Source organism: Neophocaena asiaeorientalis, unplaced genomic scaffold, assembly GCF_003031525.2.
Source record: "Neophocaena asiaeorientalis asiaeorientalis breed wild unplaced genomic scaffold, Neophocaena_asiaeorientalis_V1.1 scaffold242, whole genome shotgun sequence".
Classification (NCBI taxonomy): Eukaryota; Metazoa; Chordata; class Mammalia; order Artiodactyla; family Phocoenidae; genus Neophocaena; species Neophocaena asiaeorientalis.
Genome location: NW_020172451.1, coordinates 5636069 through 5652557, shown reverse-complemented (window position 1 = coordinate 5652557; position 16489 = coordinate 5636069). Strand labels below are relative to the sequence as shown.

The 16489-nt window shown below is 49.6% G+C and overlaps 1 protein-coding gene across 1 annotated transcript in view; it reads right to left on the bottom strand.

The window, feature by feature from the left end:
- Positions 1 to 16489, bottom strand: part of EFCAB6 (EF-hand calcium binding domain 6) — a 217026-nt gene that overhangs the window by 16120 nt on the left and 184417 nt on the right. The window contains 1 exon segment of the mRNA XM_024737554.1: positions 2147 to 2374. Within this exon segment, the coding sequence (XP_024593322.1) occupies positions 2147 to 2374 (228 nt within the window).

The window sequence follows — 16489 nt, the reverse complement described above, 5'->3', positions numbered from 1 at the left end:
CATGGAATCTGTACCTGAAAACTGTTTAACGTGGTCGGAACTGTCCCAGTATCTCGGGTGAACTCTTCCCCATGATGGCGTGAGGGGTCTAGACATGTCAAGAGTGCAAATTACTTCTGTGTCTTCCTGTGCCAGACACTGGGCCATCCAACCAAGAAGGTCACTGGCTAAGCAACTCATGCAAGAAGAAAGCATGTGGATCTCTGGGGCTTTTGCTTTCTGTTCACTAGCCTGTATCTAGAAGCATCCTTCCCAAATATAGCACAATTTCTGTTCATCATCACCCAACTTAAACCACGGTACTCATGCCAGACTTTGATGTTCTCAATGGTGCAGACTGTCTTTGAGATGCGTCCGTGTATTTTTAGAAAGCAGCATTCAAAAGTGAGCGCTTGATTTTTTTGCAGGGGGTGGGGGGTGCTGTCCGTGACGGGAATGGTGAAGCTTTCTTAGTGGGCAATTAGAATCAAATTCTCTGTTATGAATGCCGGATATGCCGGCATGTCATTAATTTATACCTATAATTAGAGTAAACTTTTGCTCATTCAGATGGAATGAAAAATCTTTCTTTATTACTAAAAATCTTTATTACCAACCTTTATTAGTTGGCCCCATAGAATAATAAATGCAACTATGCTAGTTTTAAAGGCTTCTATCCGTTTGTAGTGACGGAGAGAAGCATTGATATTTGCAAACAGAGAGCTCACTTGGCTTGGAGGCTCTGAGGGACAGAATTGTTTGGAAATAGGGCATCGTTTTTGCTTAGCAGAAATGATCATAATGCCTAAAAAAGGTGATATTTTAGGAAAGTGAAATCTGATGTTCATATTACTGATATCTTTAACAAATTCATTCTTTAGGGCAGTAAGTTCAGAGGCCTAAGTAGGGATGGAGGGTGGACGTGATGATCAGCCCTCCCCGTGAATACTTCCAGTCCTTACCCTAAAACTCTGACAATGTGAGACTTGAGTTCGGAGTGACCCAACTTTGGAGGGGAAAGAATGACATTTCCACACGGGGAGCTGTAGAAAGCCCCCTGGGCTGGGCCTGAGCAGAGCCAGGAGGAAGAGGGGAGGCGGGGTTGCTTTTGTGAGTATTTTGGAGTTCCTTTCTCATCTGCATTATTCTCTGGGAATGGATGGGGCATCGATTCACCTGAGAACTGAAGAGGGATGGTAGCAGTGCATTTTCTGGGAAGAAGGGAAATCTGCTTCTGGGACTGGATCGGTGGTGCTCTGTTATCGGCTGTTCAGCCCCTGGACTGCTGGGATGGGGGTGGGAACGTGGACGCTGTCCACTCACTGGGACATGCTGAGCACCTGCTCTGTGCCAGGCTCCGTTTCAGTGCTGGGGGCACAGTGAGCACCAAGCAGCCAGGGCTCCGCTCCCCAGTGCGGACGTTCAGTGAGATTATCGGCTGAGGCCAGTGACCAAGGCAGGGCCCTGGGACGCCGTCCTGCTGGGAGGTGCTCTCGCCCTAGGAAAGCCACGAAGGGCCAAAGAGGCCAGGGCAGCAGGTTGCTAGAGCTTTGAGCTAAAAAGAGCCCAGCTCAGTCCTTGGGGAAGAGAGCACAGAGAAACTCTTGTGAGGGATCTGTGATGGGCAAGAGGCCCTCAGAAAGGATGGCCTGTGTCCAGCCTGTGGACAGTGGAGAGGCCCGCTGGGGGTGGGCGTGTCACCAGCATGCTTGGGGCGGTAGCTCCAGAGCATCCAGAAACGCCGGCAGCAGAACCAGGGAGAGGCTGGGAGCCGCGAGGTGGTGGGAGCGTCAGAGCAGCCTACCGGCTCTACATCCGCCCTTAGCCCCGCACTCCCAGCTCAGATGTGGGGAGAAACTGGCCCCCTCTTAGGATCACTTAAGCCCAGGAATGATCTGGGGAAGGAGGAAGAAGAACAGTGGTAGCTGGAGCCGAGTTTAATTTGATTTAAAAAAAAAAAGTGATATTATTTGCACCCTGATTGAAATGGTGCGATTCATACCTGTTACATAAACAGAAAGCTCCGTGAGTCTCCAGTAAGATTTAAAACTAAATAACAACAACCCACCCCCCGCCCCCAAAAAACGTTCAAGTATTTAAAAAACTAGAGAACAGTCTTAAACTCTTTGCGCATCGCTTAGGAGGCGAAACGAAATGCGCTTCTTACTTGCTCATCCGTCAGGACTTGGACGTGGCGAGTACAAATGGACCGGAACTCGTCCCTGGAGACGGTGTTGGTCTGCATGGTGTCGAAGTTCTCAAACTCCTGGGCGATCGTGTTGTAGTGGAAGGTCACAGCTTTGTGGAGCCGGGCCAGGACCTCTTGGTGTGCCATTTCCTTGGGAGATATGGGCGGCGGGCCTTTGGGCATCTTCTCAGCCCACTCAGCAGCAGCCTGGGCAAAACAGAATGGAAAATCGATCCATTTAATAAATAAAGAATCACCTTGGCTCCGCGTGCCTCAGCCAGGGCAGGTCCCGGGAGGTCCAGCTTAGTGAGGAAGATGAAGAGGCAGGAGACAGTGTGACCCAGAGGCCCGACTGCAGGGGCAGCTTTGGCTGAAGGGGAAGCCTGGGCTGACCTGCCACGGAGGAGGAGCAGAGCATGTCGGCCCCCGTGGGGTAGGGCAAGGGGCCGGGCCAGGCCTGGGGAGGGCGACCTCTTCCCCTCATCCCTTCACTCGTCCAGCCTGTCCTCTGGTTTGTATAACAAGCACACGGTGAGTGTCTGCTCTGAGCGGTAAGGGAACCAACAGGGATGTGGATCCAGACTGCTTTCATTTTCCGAACCTCAGTTGGATTAATTTACACGGCCAGCAGTTAGAATGTGAAAGGCGGTTTTGGATGGCTGCTACCGCCTGTGCTGCTGTCGGCTAAGTGTCCCTTTGGGTCTGAAACTTTGAGACCCGCAGGGATTTGATCCTGATGAGCGCAGGTTCCTGCAGTTGGAGGCTGTGGGGACAACAGAGCCGCCCGCTGGCCTGGAGCCCGTTCAGCACCCCTCATAGGGCAAGGACAGCTGGGTGTTGGGAGGTGCTTTCAGGGCCTGCGGGCGCTGTCCAGGGTGCTGAGAATCCCCGAGGAGGGACAGGCCCTGTCCGCACCCCAGGACAGCTTTCTGGGGGTAGGAGTGAGCCACGAGGAAAGAGGAGCAGAGGAAGAATCTCTTTACTGGATGTTTAGGCTGACGTGCCGGCAAAGGGCTCGTGGCCAGGTGAGCTGGAGGGGCCTTCAGCCCACGTTCAGCATCTCAGTGTGCCTCGGCTGACGATCCGTGTGGAGGACAGACCACAGGAAGAGCAGGGAAGTTCCTTAGTGACCATCGGCAGCCCTGGAAATGACAAGGGCCTCTGTCTATCCTGGGCACTAAGGAGACTGCAGCTGGAAGGGCGAAGCCGGGGTCGGGGGCGGCTGAGTCCCCAGCCTCCTGTGAGGGCAGTGAACAGGGCCAGGGCTGCAGGCCTGATGTGCTTCTACTTGCTGCAATTAGGAAAAGGCCCCGAAGCTACACCTGTGGTCACTGCATCAGCAGGTCGGCTCCTGGAGTGTGAGGACGGGACGGAGACCCGGGGTGGGAGGGGAGACCGGGCTCCGTGAGAACCCAGGGGTGACGGAGGCATGCATGCTGCCCCCGTACCAGAGTGGATTCTCAGATACACTGGGTTTCTCCACATCAAAACCCTTCATGACTGTTAGCTAGGATAACAGCTCTTTCAAAGCACCAGCACTTTAGCAGATGATCAATCTAATCCCCCCCCCAGCCTGTACTAAACCCTGGTCATGGTTCATGTTCAGCAATTCCGTAGCAATATAGGTACTACATGCTACTCTCCTTCAGGACAGAGTATGGTGTTACTTTATGAAATTGTGTTAAACACAGGATGCTGCTGGGAATATCCCCCAAAACGTGAACATACACACACTCAGACCACGGCCCACCACATCCTTGACCACCCAAAGGTTAACAGAGGCTTTTAAATATGTCCATTTGGAGCCACCTGTAAAGCGAATGAACACCTTTCTTTTTTCATTCTAGAAAAAAAGTGGTATTACGGATGCATCTTACACTTGTTCAAACAGTTGAAAACGCACCCCCTGTATCTAGGTAGGAGGGCCTTTCCCTAAACACTGCAAGGGGTGTTGGTGCTCAGAGACCTTTTCTGGATGGAGACTCAGGCTCGAAGTCCATCCTTACACTTGTCACACCTTTGGGGCCTGAGGAGGACGCACCCCAGGTGAACATAACTGGAAGAAGCACAGGTGGTCGTGTCCCGCAGGGGAAGGCGGGTCCCCGGTCTGAGGCCAGACTCTGCCTCTAACCGGCTGTGTGACCCCGCAAGCCACTTAACCATGCTTCCCTCAGTTTCCTTATCTTTCCCGGAGGAATCAAGGCTCCCCTGAGACGGTGTGTGTGACTGCTCTTTGAAAGCGTTAACACACAAAACGAATCGGAAACACTACTATTTTAACAACAGATATGGAAGAATTCTAACAAAGTAGGATGGGCAAACTTAAGTTAATATGCTTTAAACTCTGGAGGAAATTGAATCATCTTCGAGCAAAATATAGATTACTAAATTTAACTTAAGTAATAGGAAAGCCTGAATAGACAGGTAACCACCAAAGAAATTTAAAAAGCTGTTAAAAGATCTACCATCTATCAGTAAAAAGGTGTCAAGCCTAGATAATTTTTACATTAGTCAAATTATTCCAGATATATATAGTATTCCAGTTCATTTTATGTTACCCTAATACAAAAATGTGCTAAAGAAAACACTTGGAAAGAAAAATATAAGCCAAGCCAGTTTACGGATATAAATGCAAACACATCAAAAAAAGAAAACTTTAGGAATATTTAGTGCCATATTTTAAAAGGGCCTACCAAGATCAATTAGGGTTTATTCCAAGAATAAGAATCCTTCAAGAATTAGCAAAACTTCAATTCCTTATATTAGCAAAGGCCACGTATCAACAGATGGCAAAAAGGCATTTAACAAAATTCGGCAGCTGTACCTGACTAAATGGTATAGAATGGAACAGAACATATAAACTACATGGAAATAAAATGAACATCCTGAACACGAGAATATTAACAGACACTATCTGCAAATATGTTACATGGGTGAAAGCATTTCCAGTAAAGTCAGAAACAAGACAGGCATGCTCACTGTCAGTTCTGCTAGTCACATGTTTAGAGGTTCCAGCTTTTGAAATAAGACAAGATGAAATAAACAGCATAAATGTTGAAAAACAAGATTTATCATTATTCGGGATATGATTTTACAACTAGAAAATCTCAAGACAATGAGGAAAGTGGCTGGATTCAAGTAAAAAATACCAAAAAAACACAATACCTTTTTTTTAAACAGTAAATATAACTAGTTAGAAATTGCATCGTGAAAAATAATCCACATTCACATTAATGACAAAGCTACTGAATACCCTGGGATAGATTACATCGGAAAGGCGTAAGACCTATACAAAGAAAGCCATACGCATTCTACCGAAGGTTATTAAAGCAAGACTGGAATGAAAAGAGACACATACTATGTTCCTGGATGTGAAGACTCTACTTCCAAAGGTAAAACCTTTCTCAAATTATAAATCAATAAAACTCTAGTAAAAATCTCAATGGCTTGGGACTGACATATACACACTAATATACATAAAATGGATAACTAACGAGAACCTGCTGTATAAAAAAATAAATAAAATTTAAAAATTAAAAAAAAAAGAAGAAATATCTCAGTGGATATTTGGGGGACTCATTAGACATAGATATTAAAGTTGGTAAAGAAAAAGAAATATGTGAGATTTGCCATGAAATTTTTGGAAACGGCTAGCAATGATGTTTTTGAGCCACCAGATATAAAAACACCATAAACTTGATATAATCAGAATAATAGAATCAGAAGAGCTAGGCCCAGAATATACAAATAAATCAGTGGACACGGCTGGCTGACTCCAAGATAACCTTGCGGGAGAGAGGCCCTCCCAAGCAAAACAGAACATCCGAGTTTCATAAAGGAAAATTCTTTCTTCTTTCTTGAGTCATCTGCTTCAGAACATAGTCCTTCTGAGGTCCCCATCTCAGCAAATGGAAATTGTCCCAGTGGCTCAGAATAGAGTCCTCTCTGACAGATCTTTCTATCACTCATACCCAAACCACCCGCAAATCCCAGTGGCTCTGCTCCCAGTGCATACCTGGAAGCTGACCGCTCTACCCTCACCCCCTGGTCCAGGCTGCCATCATCTTGCACGGATTATTGCATCAGCCTCCGTTTCCACCCTCAGTCTTTTAAAGTACACACACACGTGTCAGCACTTGTTCTCTGGATGGAGGGGTAAGGGAGGGCAGAGCCATAATCAAAAAGCCATAGTCATTTTCCCCTGAGGACGATCACTTTAAAGTGCAAATCAGGTCAAGCACAGCTCTCAAACGGCTTCCCATGTTGCTCAGAGTAACAGGCAGGGTGTCACAATGGCTTGCCCATGACTCCCTCTGACCTCACTCTGTGAGAGCCTCCTGCTGTGCTTCATTCACAGCAACCTCCTTCCTGCCTCAGGGCCTTTGCACTTGCTGTTCTCGCCCTTCTCTCAGGGTTTTTATCACATTCCCCAGCCGAACTCCAGATTCTCTCTCGCATTCGCTGCTCATTTCCATCCCACGTATGACTCTCTGAGCCAACTCATATTTACCCTAATTGTCTTTCTCATCCCAACAGGAAATAAACTTCAAGGCAAATCTAGTCTTTTGTGCACTGCTGAATTCTTGAGTGCTTAGAAGAACCTGGCACACAGCGAGACCTTGCTATTTGTTCAAAGAAAGAGTGGATAAACAGTGTCTCCACACAGCCAATCAAATGAATGATTGCTCTGGGCAACCACCCTGGGTCTTCTGTTAAAAAACTCTGACCTGGGGGCTTCCCTGGTGGCGCAGTGGTTAAGAGTCCGCCTGCCGATGCAGGGGACACGGGTTCGTGCCCCGGTCCGGGAAGATCCCACATGCCGCGGAGCGGCTGGGCCCGTGAGCCATGGCCGCTGAGCCTGCGCGTCCGGAGCCCGTGCTCCACAACGGGAGAGGCCACAACAGTGAGAGGCCCGCGTACCACAAAACAAACAAACAAACAAAAAACCTCTGACCTGGTCATGCTGCAAAAAAAAATGGAAAAGAAAATAAGATTCCACTTTTTTCTTCTAAGAAATGCAAATTTCTTGATTGACAATATCAGTGCTGGAAAAGGGGGAATAAGGTATCTGGAGTGCTTATCCTTTGATTTGGTACCTACCCTTTGAAGACTTTCCTTGAGGAAATAAACATGGAATTATCATTACAGTATTATTTACGGAATTCACAAAATTAAAAAAAAATTAGCAACACTTTAGATGTCTAAAGTAGGAGAATGGTTAAATAAAACACGATATTTCTAGAAGATGGATAACAGTGCAGCTATTTAGAATGTTTCAAGAAATAGTTTAACAATATGGTCAAATGTCTGCAGTGCACTAAGCGGAAAGGGGCCACAAAAGGGTCCAAATGATCACACGAGCACACACACACACGCACACACGTGTATATATACACACCCCAGTACTAACGCTTGTTCTCTGCATGAGGAATAAGCGAGGGCAGAGCCAGGCAGAAGACGGTGGGGCTCCCAAGCCGGGAGTCTTGCCTGCCCCACGGGTCGCGGTCCTGAGGCTGCGGGGCCGGGGCCGGGGCCGGGATAGCCTGCTTGCGAGCGACGTGGAGGAACGGCTGGTCGGGGAGCCCTGCTCGGTGTGACTGCCCTGGATGTGAATCTGCCCGCTCTCCACCTGTGCAGGAATCAGAGTGACACCCGGGTCACGCTGAATCCCAGAGCCCTGGGGGGAGGGCGAGCATCTCTGCCGGGCGTGTGACACACACACACGCGATGCACTTACAGAGGATGAACACTCAACGCACGCCCGAGATGACTGTATTGAGCCATCCACAGACACCCCTGGAATGTCTGCTGTGTGCCAGGCTCCTCGTTAGATGCTGGGGAGACAGAGGTAACAATCCTTAAGTAGTCTTGCCTGTGTAGGGTCTGGGGGGGAAGAGAGATGAGGGCCAGTCTCACGGGTGAGCAGAGATTATAACGGGTCGTGTGCTCTTGACACAACTGATGGAAACAGCCTCCAGAGGAGGAAACCACTGAGCCAGGAGGTGAAGGAGGTACAGGTGCAAATCCTTGAAAACTGGCACCCGGGGTGCTATTATCCTTACTCGACAAGCTGGCGGGAAGTTCAGGAGAGCAGCGCCGGCTTCCTGCACCACCAGCGCTTTTCTCAACATCCCCAAAGCCACAGCCAGAGGCCAGGCTGTGGACTCGGAGAGGGAGGGGACTATGTTTGTCACAAAGGTGGTTTCGCTGCCAGTTAGAGAGATTCTTTTGCTGCTTGCAAAGATAATTATTGCATGTTCACTGTAGAAAACTACAAACAGGGCACAAATTGAAAACAAAGATCACTAATTACCCCGCCCCCAGCAGCACCACTGCCATCGCCCTTGTGCACAAGGGACCAGCCCTTGACCAGAAGGTCCGCAGGCCCCAGGGGACGCAGCCGCGCTGCTCCCCACCCCGTGCCACCCGGAGAAGCCTCTGGCCTCTGGAGGGTAGGGCCTCCTGGCTCTCCCATCAAGGGCATTTGGGCTCGAGGCTGTTAGGCGCCCACATTCTGGTTCCCATCCTGCTCTTTGCAAAGCCGCTCAGCCACCACCGCCAGCCTAGCTCTGAGTGACTGGAGACGCCAGGGAAGAACAGATGGCTCCTGGTCTGGCGCTTTTGTGTCCCCGGCACTTCTCACGTGATCGTTATATCTGAATGGGGAAAAATAGTGCTTTTTCTATAACTAGAAGAAATGTTTCTCCTAATCAGAAAAGACACCACTATCTTCAGATGCAAATGTCACTTTCCAAAACTAACTACGCTTTACATAAAAGGTCCCCTCAGGATAGGAATCACAGCTGCAAGACGGAGAGGCGCCCACTTCCGTCCCCACTATTCTTTGGAGCAGGAGACGCTGGGCCTGCGTCCTCAGCGCTCCTCCCCGCAGCCCCCCATCTGACAACTGCGCACATCAGTGACTTTTCAAATGAAAAAAAAAAAAAAGTAGACTCTTATGCACTATGGGTCTGACCCAGTTAGAGAATGATTTACATGTTTTGAAGGTATCTTCTCTCATTTATTCAAGGGTATTCATGGAACCTTGTTTTACTAAACAATTGTCCCTCTTGATGTCGCAGAGAAGTACGGGCCGCCTGTCCCAAAAGGAAGATTCCTGGTCCCCTTTGTGACGACACGACAGTGTTGGTGAAATACATAAAAGAAATAATGTCCCAACATATGGAGCACACAGTCATCAAAGAGCTGACTAATAACACCTCAATTTTATGGAGTTTTTCTCAGGCTCAAACGTAGCCACGTATGTCATTTAGTAAAAAGCAAGCTTTACAGTGTAATCCTGGGGTTCTGAATCCTGCCATTGCTTGGACTCACCCAAGAGGCCGCCCCAACCGGTGGGGGGTCAGAGGGAGGAAGCCCGCGTGGGAGGGGCCTGGGGAAAGGTCTGTGCAGAACTCACCCTGAGCCCACCCCTTCTGCCCCAGCTCAGGGCTCCTCGCGCCCCACAGCCCAGTGTCTCTGAGGCCGCCTTCCGCCCAGACTGGGCTGTCTCCCAGTGCGCACAGTGCCGGCTGATGAACTGGGGGAGCCCTGCAGGCACAGAGCTGGGACCCCCAGCCTGTGTCCCGTCCTCCTGGTGGCTCAGGCCAGATCCACCACCATTCCGCGCCTGACACCAAACGTGAAGAAGGGGCAGACCCACCCGGCCTCGAGAGCACAGCCAGGGAGCAGCAACCCAAGTTCCGCCCGACTGGGACCCAGCAGAAGTCGACAAGGGGCCAGACTGGTCAAGTGGAGGGGCCGGGCCTGGAGGGCGAGGACAGCTCGCCGTCAGCTGAGGGCTTTGGGGCTGCTCAGGGCTGAATGGAACTCAGTTCTGCTCTTTCTTGTGACCTCAGGCAAGACGCACTCCCCTCTGCCTCACTTTCCTCACGAGAATAAAACCCGAACCGTCTCAAAGGTCAGGCCTGGGATCTCAACAGAAAACCCTCACAGTGCTTCACCCAATGCTTCGCCCAGTGCCCGGCAAACATGGGCGGCCGTTCTTGCTGTTCCTGCTGGTTGTTTTAATAGACATCTTTGCCTGAGTCAAGAGGTCGGGCAGAGCTGGGCTGAGTCCTGGTTCCTGGCCCACGCCGGCCCTATGGTGGGTCATCAGAGGGCAGAGGCACGTGGTGCCTGTTGTTGCCTGCAGGTCAAGCCAGCCTGCTGGGGAGGGAAGCCAGGTCTGAGACGTGGTCACGCACCTCGAGGAGGGCCCTCCACAGGACCCGGGCTCCTGACCAGCTGCTTCGGGCCCTGCAGGCGGAGCCGGGGCTCAGATTCAGGACAGCTAGGCTAGAGCCCTGCCATCTTCTGGCTGGATCTCAAACAGTCACCTCACTTCCCTGGGCCAAGGTTCTCAGTCTGTAAGGTCTTGACAGCCACACCAGTCAGAGGGAGCTGCCCGCAAGAATCATCCCAGGAGACAGGGGACAAACAGGGAGCACCCTGTCTTCTCAGGAAGGCACTGCACTGACCTGTCCCCCATAAAGATGAATTAACCCCATCTCTGCTGCAGGGAACTCATATTTGAAAGGGGTTGGGGGATCCCCAAGTAAGAAACTTGTGACCCCAACCCAAAGCTGAGAGAGTGAGCCCAGGGCAAGAACAAGCCAGAGAGGGCAGGGCGCCCCAGGGGGTTCACTGACCCTGGAATTCTGTTAGCTCGTATTCAGTTTTATTGTACTCTTGTTTCAACAGCTCTGTTACGGGAATGATTCCATAACAGAGCCTTCTAGTGTCCTGTCAATAAGTTACGTCCAGCCACGTTCTTGGCTGACTTATAAAATCAATTTTCCATGAGATCGTACCCTAAGCAACTTCTCTAGGTAACCTGGTGGAGAGAACGTGGTAGGGAAGGAGTGGAGGGGTGGGCTGAGCTGCCAGATGATCTGGTAGGGCTGGAGACAGAGACACGCCGTGTATCCGTTTGCTGGTGGCATGCTGCATTCAAGGCCCATTTCCTCAACTCCCCTGTCTCCACATCCTTTGCCATGGGACTCCGGGGTTCCTCCCACTGAAGAGCTGAGAATATTTCCCTATCCTGTGGCTTTGGATTCAGCCATATGACTGCTTTGGCCAAGGGAACGTTAGCAGGTACAACGTGACCAAAGAATTAAAAAGTGCTTGTGTGATCTGCAAGCCTTCCTGTGTCTGTCGTGCTGCCTTGAGAGGAGCCCACGTGACTTCGCTCTGGTCCAAGGAGCAGAGATATCCCAGTCAGGCCACCAGAGCCGAGCCAGCCCAGATCAGCCAGCCCACAAGCAAAAGCCGAACGAATGCTCACAGTCCTGGAGGTTCCGTGGCTGTTTGTTACACGGTGATAGCTGACCACTTCAGTTCTGAATTTCTAGTTAGTGAGAAATAAAAGGTATTTTTAGTTAGTTCTGAATTTCTAGTTAGTGAGAAATAAAAGGTACTGAGCTCAGAGTACAGAGATGAGAAGGTGGCTTTTTGGCTGTCAGTGTTCCTTGACGATGGGCACTTTGCAAAGGGACTTTGTGATACTCCTCCTGTGGGTGTCCAAGGTGGCAGTCACCTGGCTGGGACAACGTGGTTTAGCAAGGTCCATTCCAGCTGTCAGATTAGAAACATGTTAGTATATCAGTCTAACTATTATGAAGGTTATAATTAGCTAATCAGACTGCATGATTCTTCTACTAAGTTTTGTTCTGAATACTTAGGGATTCAATTATACAGTTTTTCCCATGATTCCTTACAGGAGGAAAAAAAAACAATCCCAAAACTTCATACAGAATAAGAATACAGCAGGTAGCAAAAACTCCTAATTAGAAATACTCGGTAATGAATTCCTCTACTTCCTTTTAAAGAACAGTATAATTACTTCTAAGAATTGAAAAATTGCTTCATTTGATCAAATATTTTGATTAGCAAAGAAATTAATTGCACTGTATCTTCATTTGTATTTACAGTGAATTAATGAATGCTAAAAATAACAACAGCAGCAAAACTGCCTGTCAAACAAAAAGATAAAACATTAAAAAAAATCCAGTTGAGAATAAAGTGAAAGCTCTGTGTGCAGACGTGCTGCTACAGACGCCTCCCGCCGGATCAAGGAACCAACTTTTGCGACTCCCAGAGCCCAGCACGCACGAGGCCAAGGGTAGACGCTCGTCTGTCGGGAGGTCTGGAGGTCTTAGTGATCGATGAATTGGCCTCAGCAATCCAGTATGCTGTTTGCAGATTCAAAAGGGTGACACCAGAACTGCAGGCACAACCCAAGTTTCCCAGTGGCGTGACCGCTGCCCACACTGGGATCTCTGACCACGGAGGGATTCTTTCTAGGCAATGCATGAAGGCAAATCTGGAGATTCCAGGTTCCTTTTCCTTTGGAAAGGCTACAATCAGGTCAAGCTTCAAGTCAACGGAACCAAGGCTAACTGAGACCCAGTCCTGGTGGCCGTCCTCCATGCCAGGCTCCATGCCAGGCAAGGGGAATAGAGCAGTGAACGGCAGAGACAAACCCCTGCCTTGGAGAAGCTGATGCTTTGAGATGCCCATGGAGGCAAGCACGGGGGAGACCCACCCCAACAGCCCTGCCCCTTGGCCTCCCTCGCAGATCCTCTGCCCCCGGCCTCTCAGCCCACCTGACCCATGCTCTAGCCGTGCCCAAATTACACGTTTCCCATCTTGGGTCTCTGCACATCCTGATCCTTATGCCCGGGAAGCCTGGTCTCCCAGTGTCCAGACACGGTATAAGCTCATCGGAGAGCTGACTATGCCATCTCTGCCCCTGACCATGCAGACTTAGGTCCTCCCCCTTCGGCTCTCCGAGCTGACTCCCACCATACAGCTCGACATTCACAAAGGATCCATCCGACACCTCTGAACACACCCAGTGCACAAATCCTTTGGCAGCAGAAATTGCCACAAAATGCTGAGAAGTAGAGGAAACGTTTAAGCTACGCCTTCAACCCTTTAATGATTCAAGAAACTCATGGCTGAATTCATGTATGAAACTATGAGACGAATTCTTCCACGCAAATAAATTACACACCGTATAATCACATCATTACTAAATATTATACAATAACCACGCACTCACTGAAGTAGGATAGAATAAAAAATAATAATGCAAACATTTGGTGTTTGCTATGCTCGGTACCATGCAAAGCTCTTTCTGCATTAACTCGCTTCATCCAAACACCAATCCTGTGGGGTGGACACTCGAGACAGCTCCCACTGACAGGAGGAAGCTGAGAGCAGGGGCCTGGCTCTGGTCTGAATTCTAATCCCAGCTCTGGCACTTCTAGCTGTGTGACCGGGAACGGATGCTGTAACCTCTCTGTTCCTCCGTCTCCTGATCCTTAAAAGGGATCTTAGGGGGGTTAGCTGAGTTAATTTAGGTAAAGCGCCTGGCTCACAGCACGTGCCCAGTGTGTATTAGCCACCGTTTGGATGTTGGTGTCTGACTGTGGGTGACAAGAAGATGACGGTAACTGGCCGGGCAAAATCACTAGGTAGGCCAGGGTCTGGCACACACTGTCACACGTGTGCTGAATGTGGGAAGGTAAGATTCTCCCAGTCAAATGGGGCAGCTAAAGCCAGAACGTGAGAGCTCACCTCCAAGCGAGACATGTAGGTGTGTGGTAACAATTAAGAAACTGGCGCTGTCTGTAGCCTGGATTTGCTCTGCGAGGCTTGTTTGGAACAATGACTTCTCGGATTGACTCCTGGCTTCCTGATATGGTCATGACCTTGTAGAATCAACGGTACAGCTCAACTCTGAGGTTTAATTGATCCAAACGTTGGCAATTGAATTAGACCGCAAGTCAGACTGCCATGGCCCTGGAGGGGGTCTGCGGGGATGGGTTGTGCCACAGTCCGCTTATTTTGAACACGTAGAGAGCCTATACATGAATACCCTATACATGAATACCCTCATGTATTCCCACTGAGGGTAGGAATCAAGAGAGATCGTCAGCCCAGATTCGAGCGGAGTGCTGGCGAAAGCGCTTGGAGAACGCGAGTGAGTGACAAATACAAGGTGCGACGCCAGAGGAGCTGCACAGCGTTCCCTAGAGACGGGCTGAGGGCCCGGCCCTGCTGGCGCTGCACAGCGCTCCCTAGAGACGGGCTGAGGGCCCGGCCCTGCTGGCGCTGTACAGCGCTCCCTAGAGACGGGCTGAGGGCCTGGCCCTGCTGGCGCTGCACAGGGGTCAGGTGGAAGCAAGCCTGGCACAGCCCCCTTCGCTTTTCTGCAAGAGGCGTGGAAACCAGGTGGCCGAGCCCTGTCCTAATGCTGGCAGGGGCCCATCTGGCAGCTGCTAGAGAGGTAGGTGCCCAGTCCCTCGACTGTCCACACCCCTGGAAGCTGGGGAAGGCGGGGGGACTTCTACTCCTTCTGACTGGAGGCTCCAGATCAAGAAGGGGCCCAGGATGCATGGGTGCTTCGACACACTCAGATTTGGGAGAAGTGTGTTCACCTTATGAGAATCATGCTGGCTGTGGTCAGGTAACTTGAGCAGGTTGGCCCCTAACTGCTCCTCTGGTGTGATGATGTCATTTTCACACAAGGCGGTGGTCGACAATATGCCTCTTCCTTTAGCTCGGGCACGGCGGGCCCAGCAGCCCCTCACCCTGTACTGTCACCGAGGCCACCGCAAGTGTCCAAGCGGCCTGTGTTATCCCTCCCACTCTGCCATATACTCAACCGTCTCCAGGACAGCAGGTAGTGATTATCCCATTGGCAAGTGGAAAGTGAGTGAAATTTAGGGGAAACATTCAAAACTCACCGAAATTGTATCAAGAGGACTTAGCCTTTCTCGCCATCAGAGGCAAGAGTAAATAACAGGAATGACATTTCTTAATAATTTCCTTAATTTATTTCCAATAACCTTCGAGCCTTTTCCTGAAAAGGAAACGTCCCCATTCTTTATAATATTCATTAAAAATACATGGACACCATTATGTTTACAATAAAAAGAAAGATAAATCAAAGTAACAGTGTTGGCAACTAATATAAATGTGATGTTCATGAAAGATCACAAACATTCTGATGTGCTTTACGGTCTCTTGTTCAATTGAAAACTACAATCTTAAATTCTCTCTTGGAAAAAAATCATCTTCAAGTTACTCAACATCTCACTGGATGACTTTAAAGACAATATATTATAAACACAAGGTAAGGACAGATCTCATTGGCTCTCTGTTAGCTAGAATGTGACAAAATAATTACTCTGCATTCAATGAGGATGCGTTTTGTTCAAAAAAATTCCATTATTTCCATGATAATAAAGTAGAAAGATTTTATATGGGTTTCTACCGTGTCTTTTAAGAATTCTATTTCCGCTCTGAGCATTATTTTATATTCACGGAAGACACTGAAATTGCACTTTAAGACTTAAAAGAAATGTTAAACAGGAATGATTTCTAAAAACAAGTGGTGATACTCTATAGAGTTTGCACGTGGCACTTTGAATATAAAATGTTTTTCCCAGAAGTGAAAAAGAGGTATTTGCTGAGGGCAGACATTCAGATAATGTTTTCACCTCGTTTGTGAGAATCTTACGAAAAAGGTGTTACTGCTGACGTCCAGAGCTTGTCTTGTTTTTTCTTTTTTACTCTTCAACCAAGGCTCTGGTAGCATTTCAGTTTTAATACCTCGTTCCTCTTCTTTTGTGCCACCTGAGCTAGTGTTTCTTGTCCTGACTCAGGTGTGATGCTCCTGGTGGCACCAGGCACGCCCTTTGCTCCTGTCTGCAAAGCCTGACGGAGTCTCGTCGTCCACAGCTCCCCGGGCTCCAGGCCGAGCTCGGTGTCCCAAGAGTGATGTGCGGCCCACGTGCTGAGCCGATGGTGCGCGGTTGATCTGCGCCAGCCTGTGACCCCCACTTGGAGAAACGCTTCAGTGGGGCAGCGGAGAGAGCAAGCAGCCAAAAAGCCAGGGCCGAGCCACACACCAGGGCCGATCTGCACGCCAGGGCCGAGCCGCACGCCAGGGCCGAGCCACACGCCAGGGCCGAGCCGCACGCCAGGGCCGAGCCGCATGCCAGGATCTGAAAGTAACGCGGCACCTGTTCTGAAAGCAGCTGAGATGCTTTTCCCCTGCTGTGTGTGATGGACACACGAGACACAGATCAATACGAGTTTTGGGGGGCAGATTTAGCGGTGCACCCCGACTGAGAACCGGATCGTGAGCAGGGGTAAAATCGTCATCTTTACTCTCTGTGTGCTTTCCATCTCCTCAAGGCCTTACAAGACTCCTTAGCTACCTTTCCAGCTGTCCCTTTTCCAAGAACGGATTCGGTTTGGCTGGGGATTATTCACAGCGAACTTCCTTTGCGAGAAGAGGTCCCG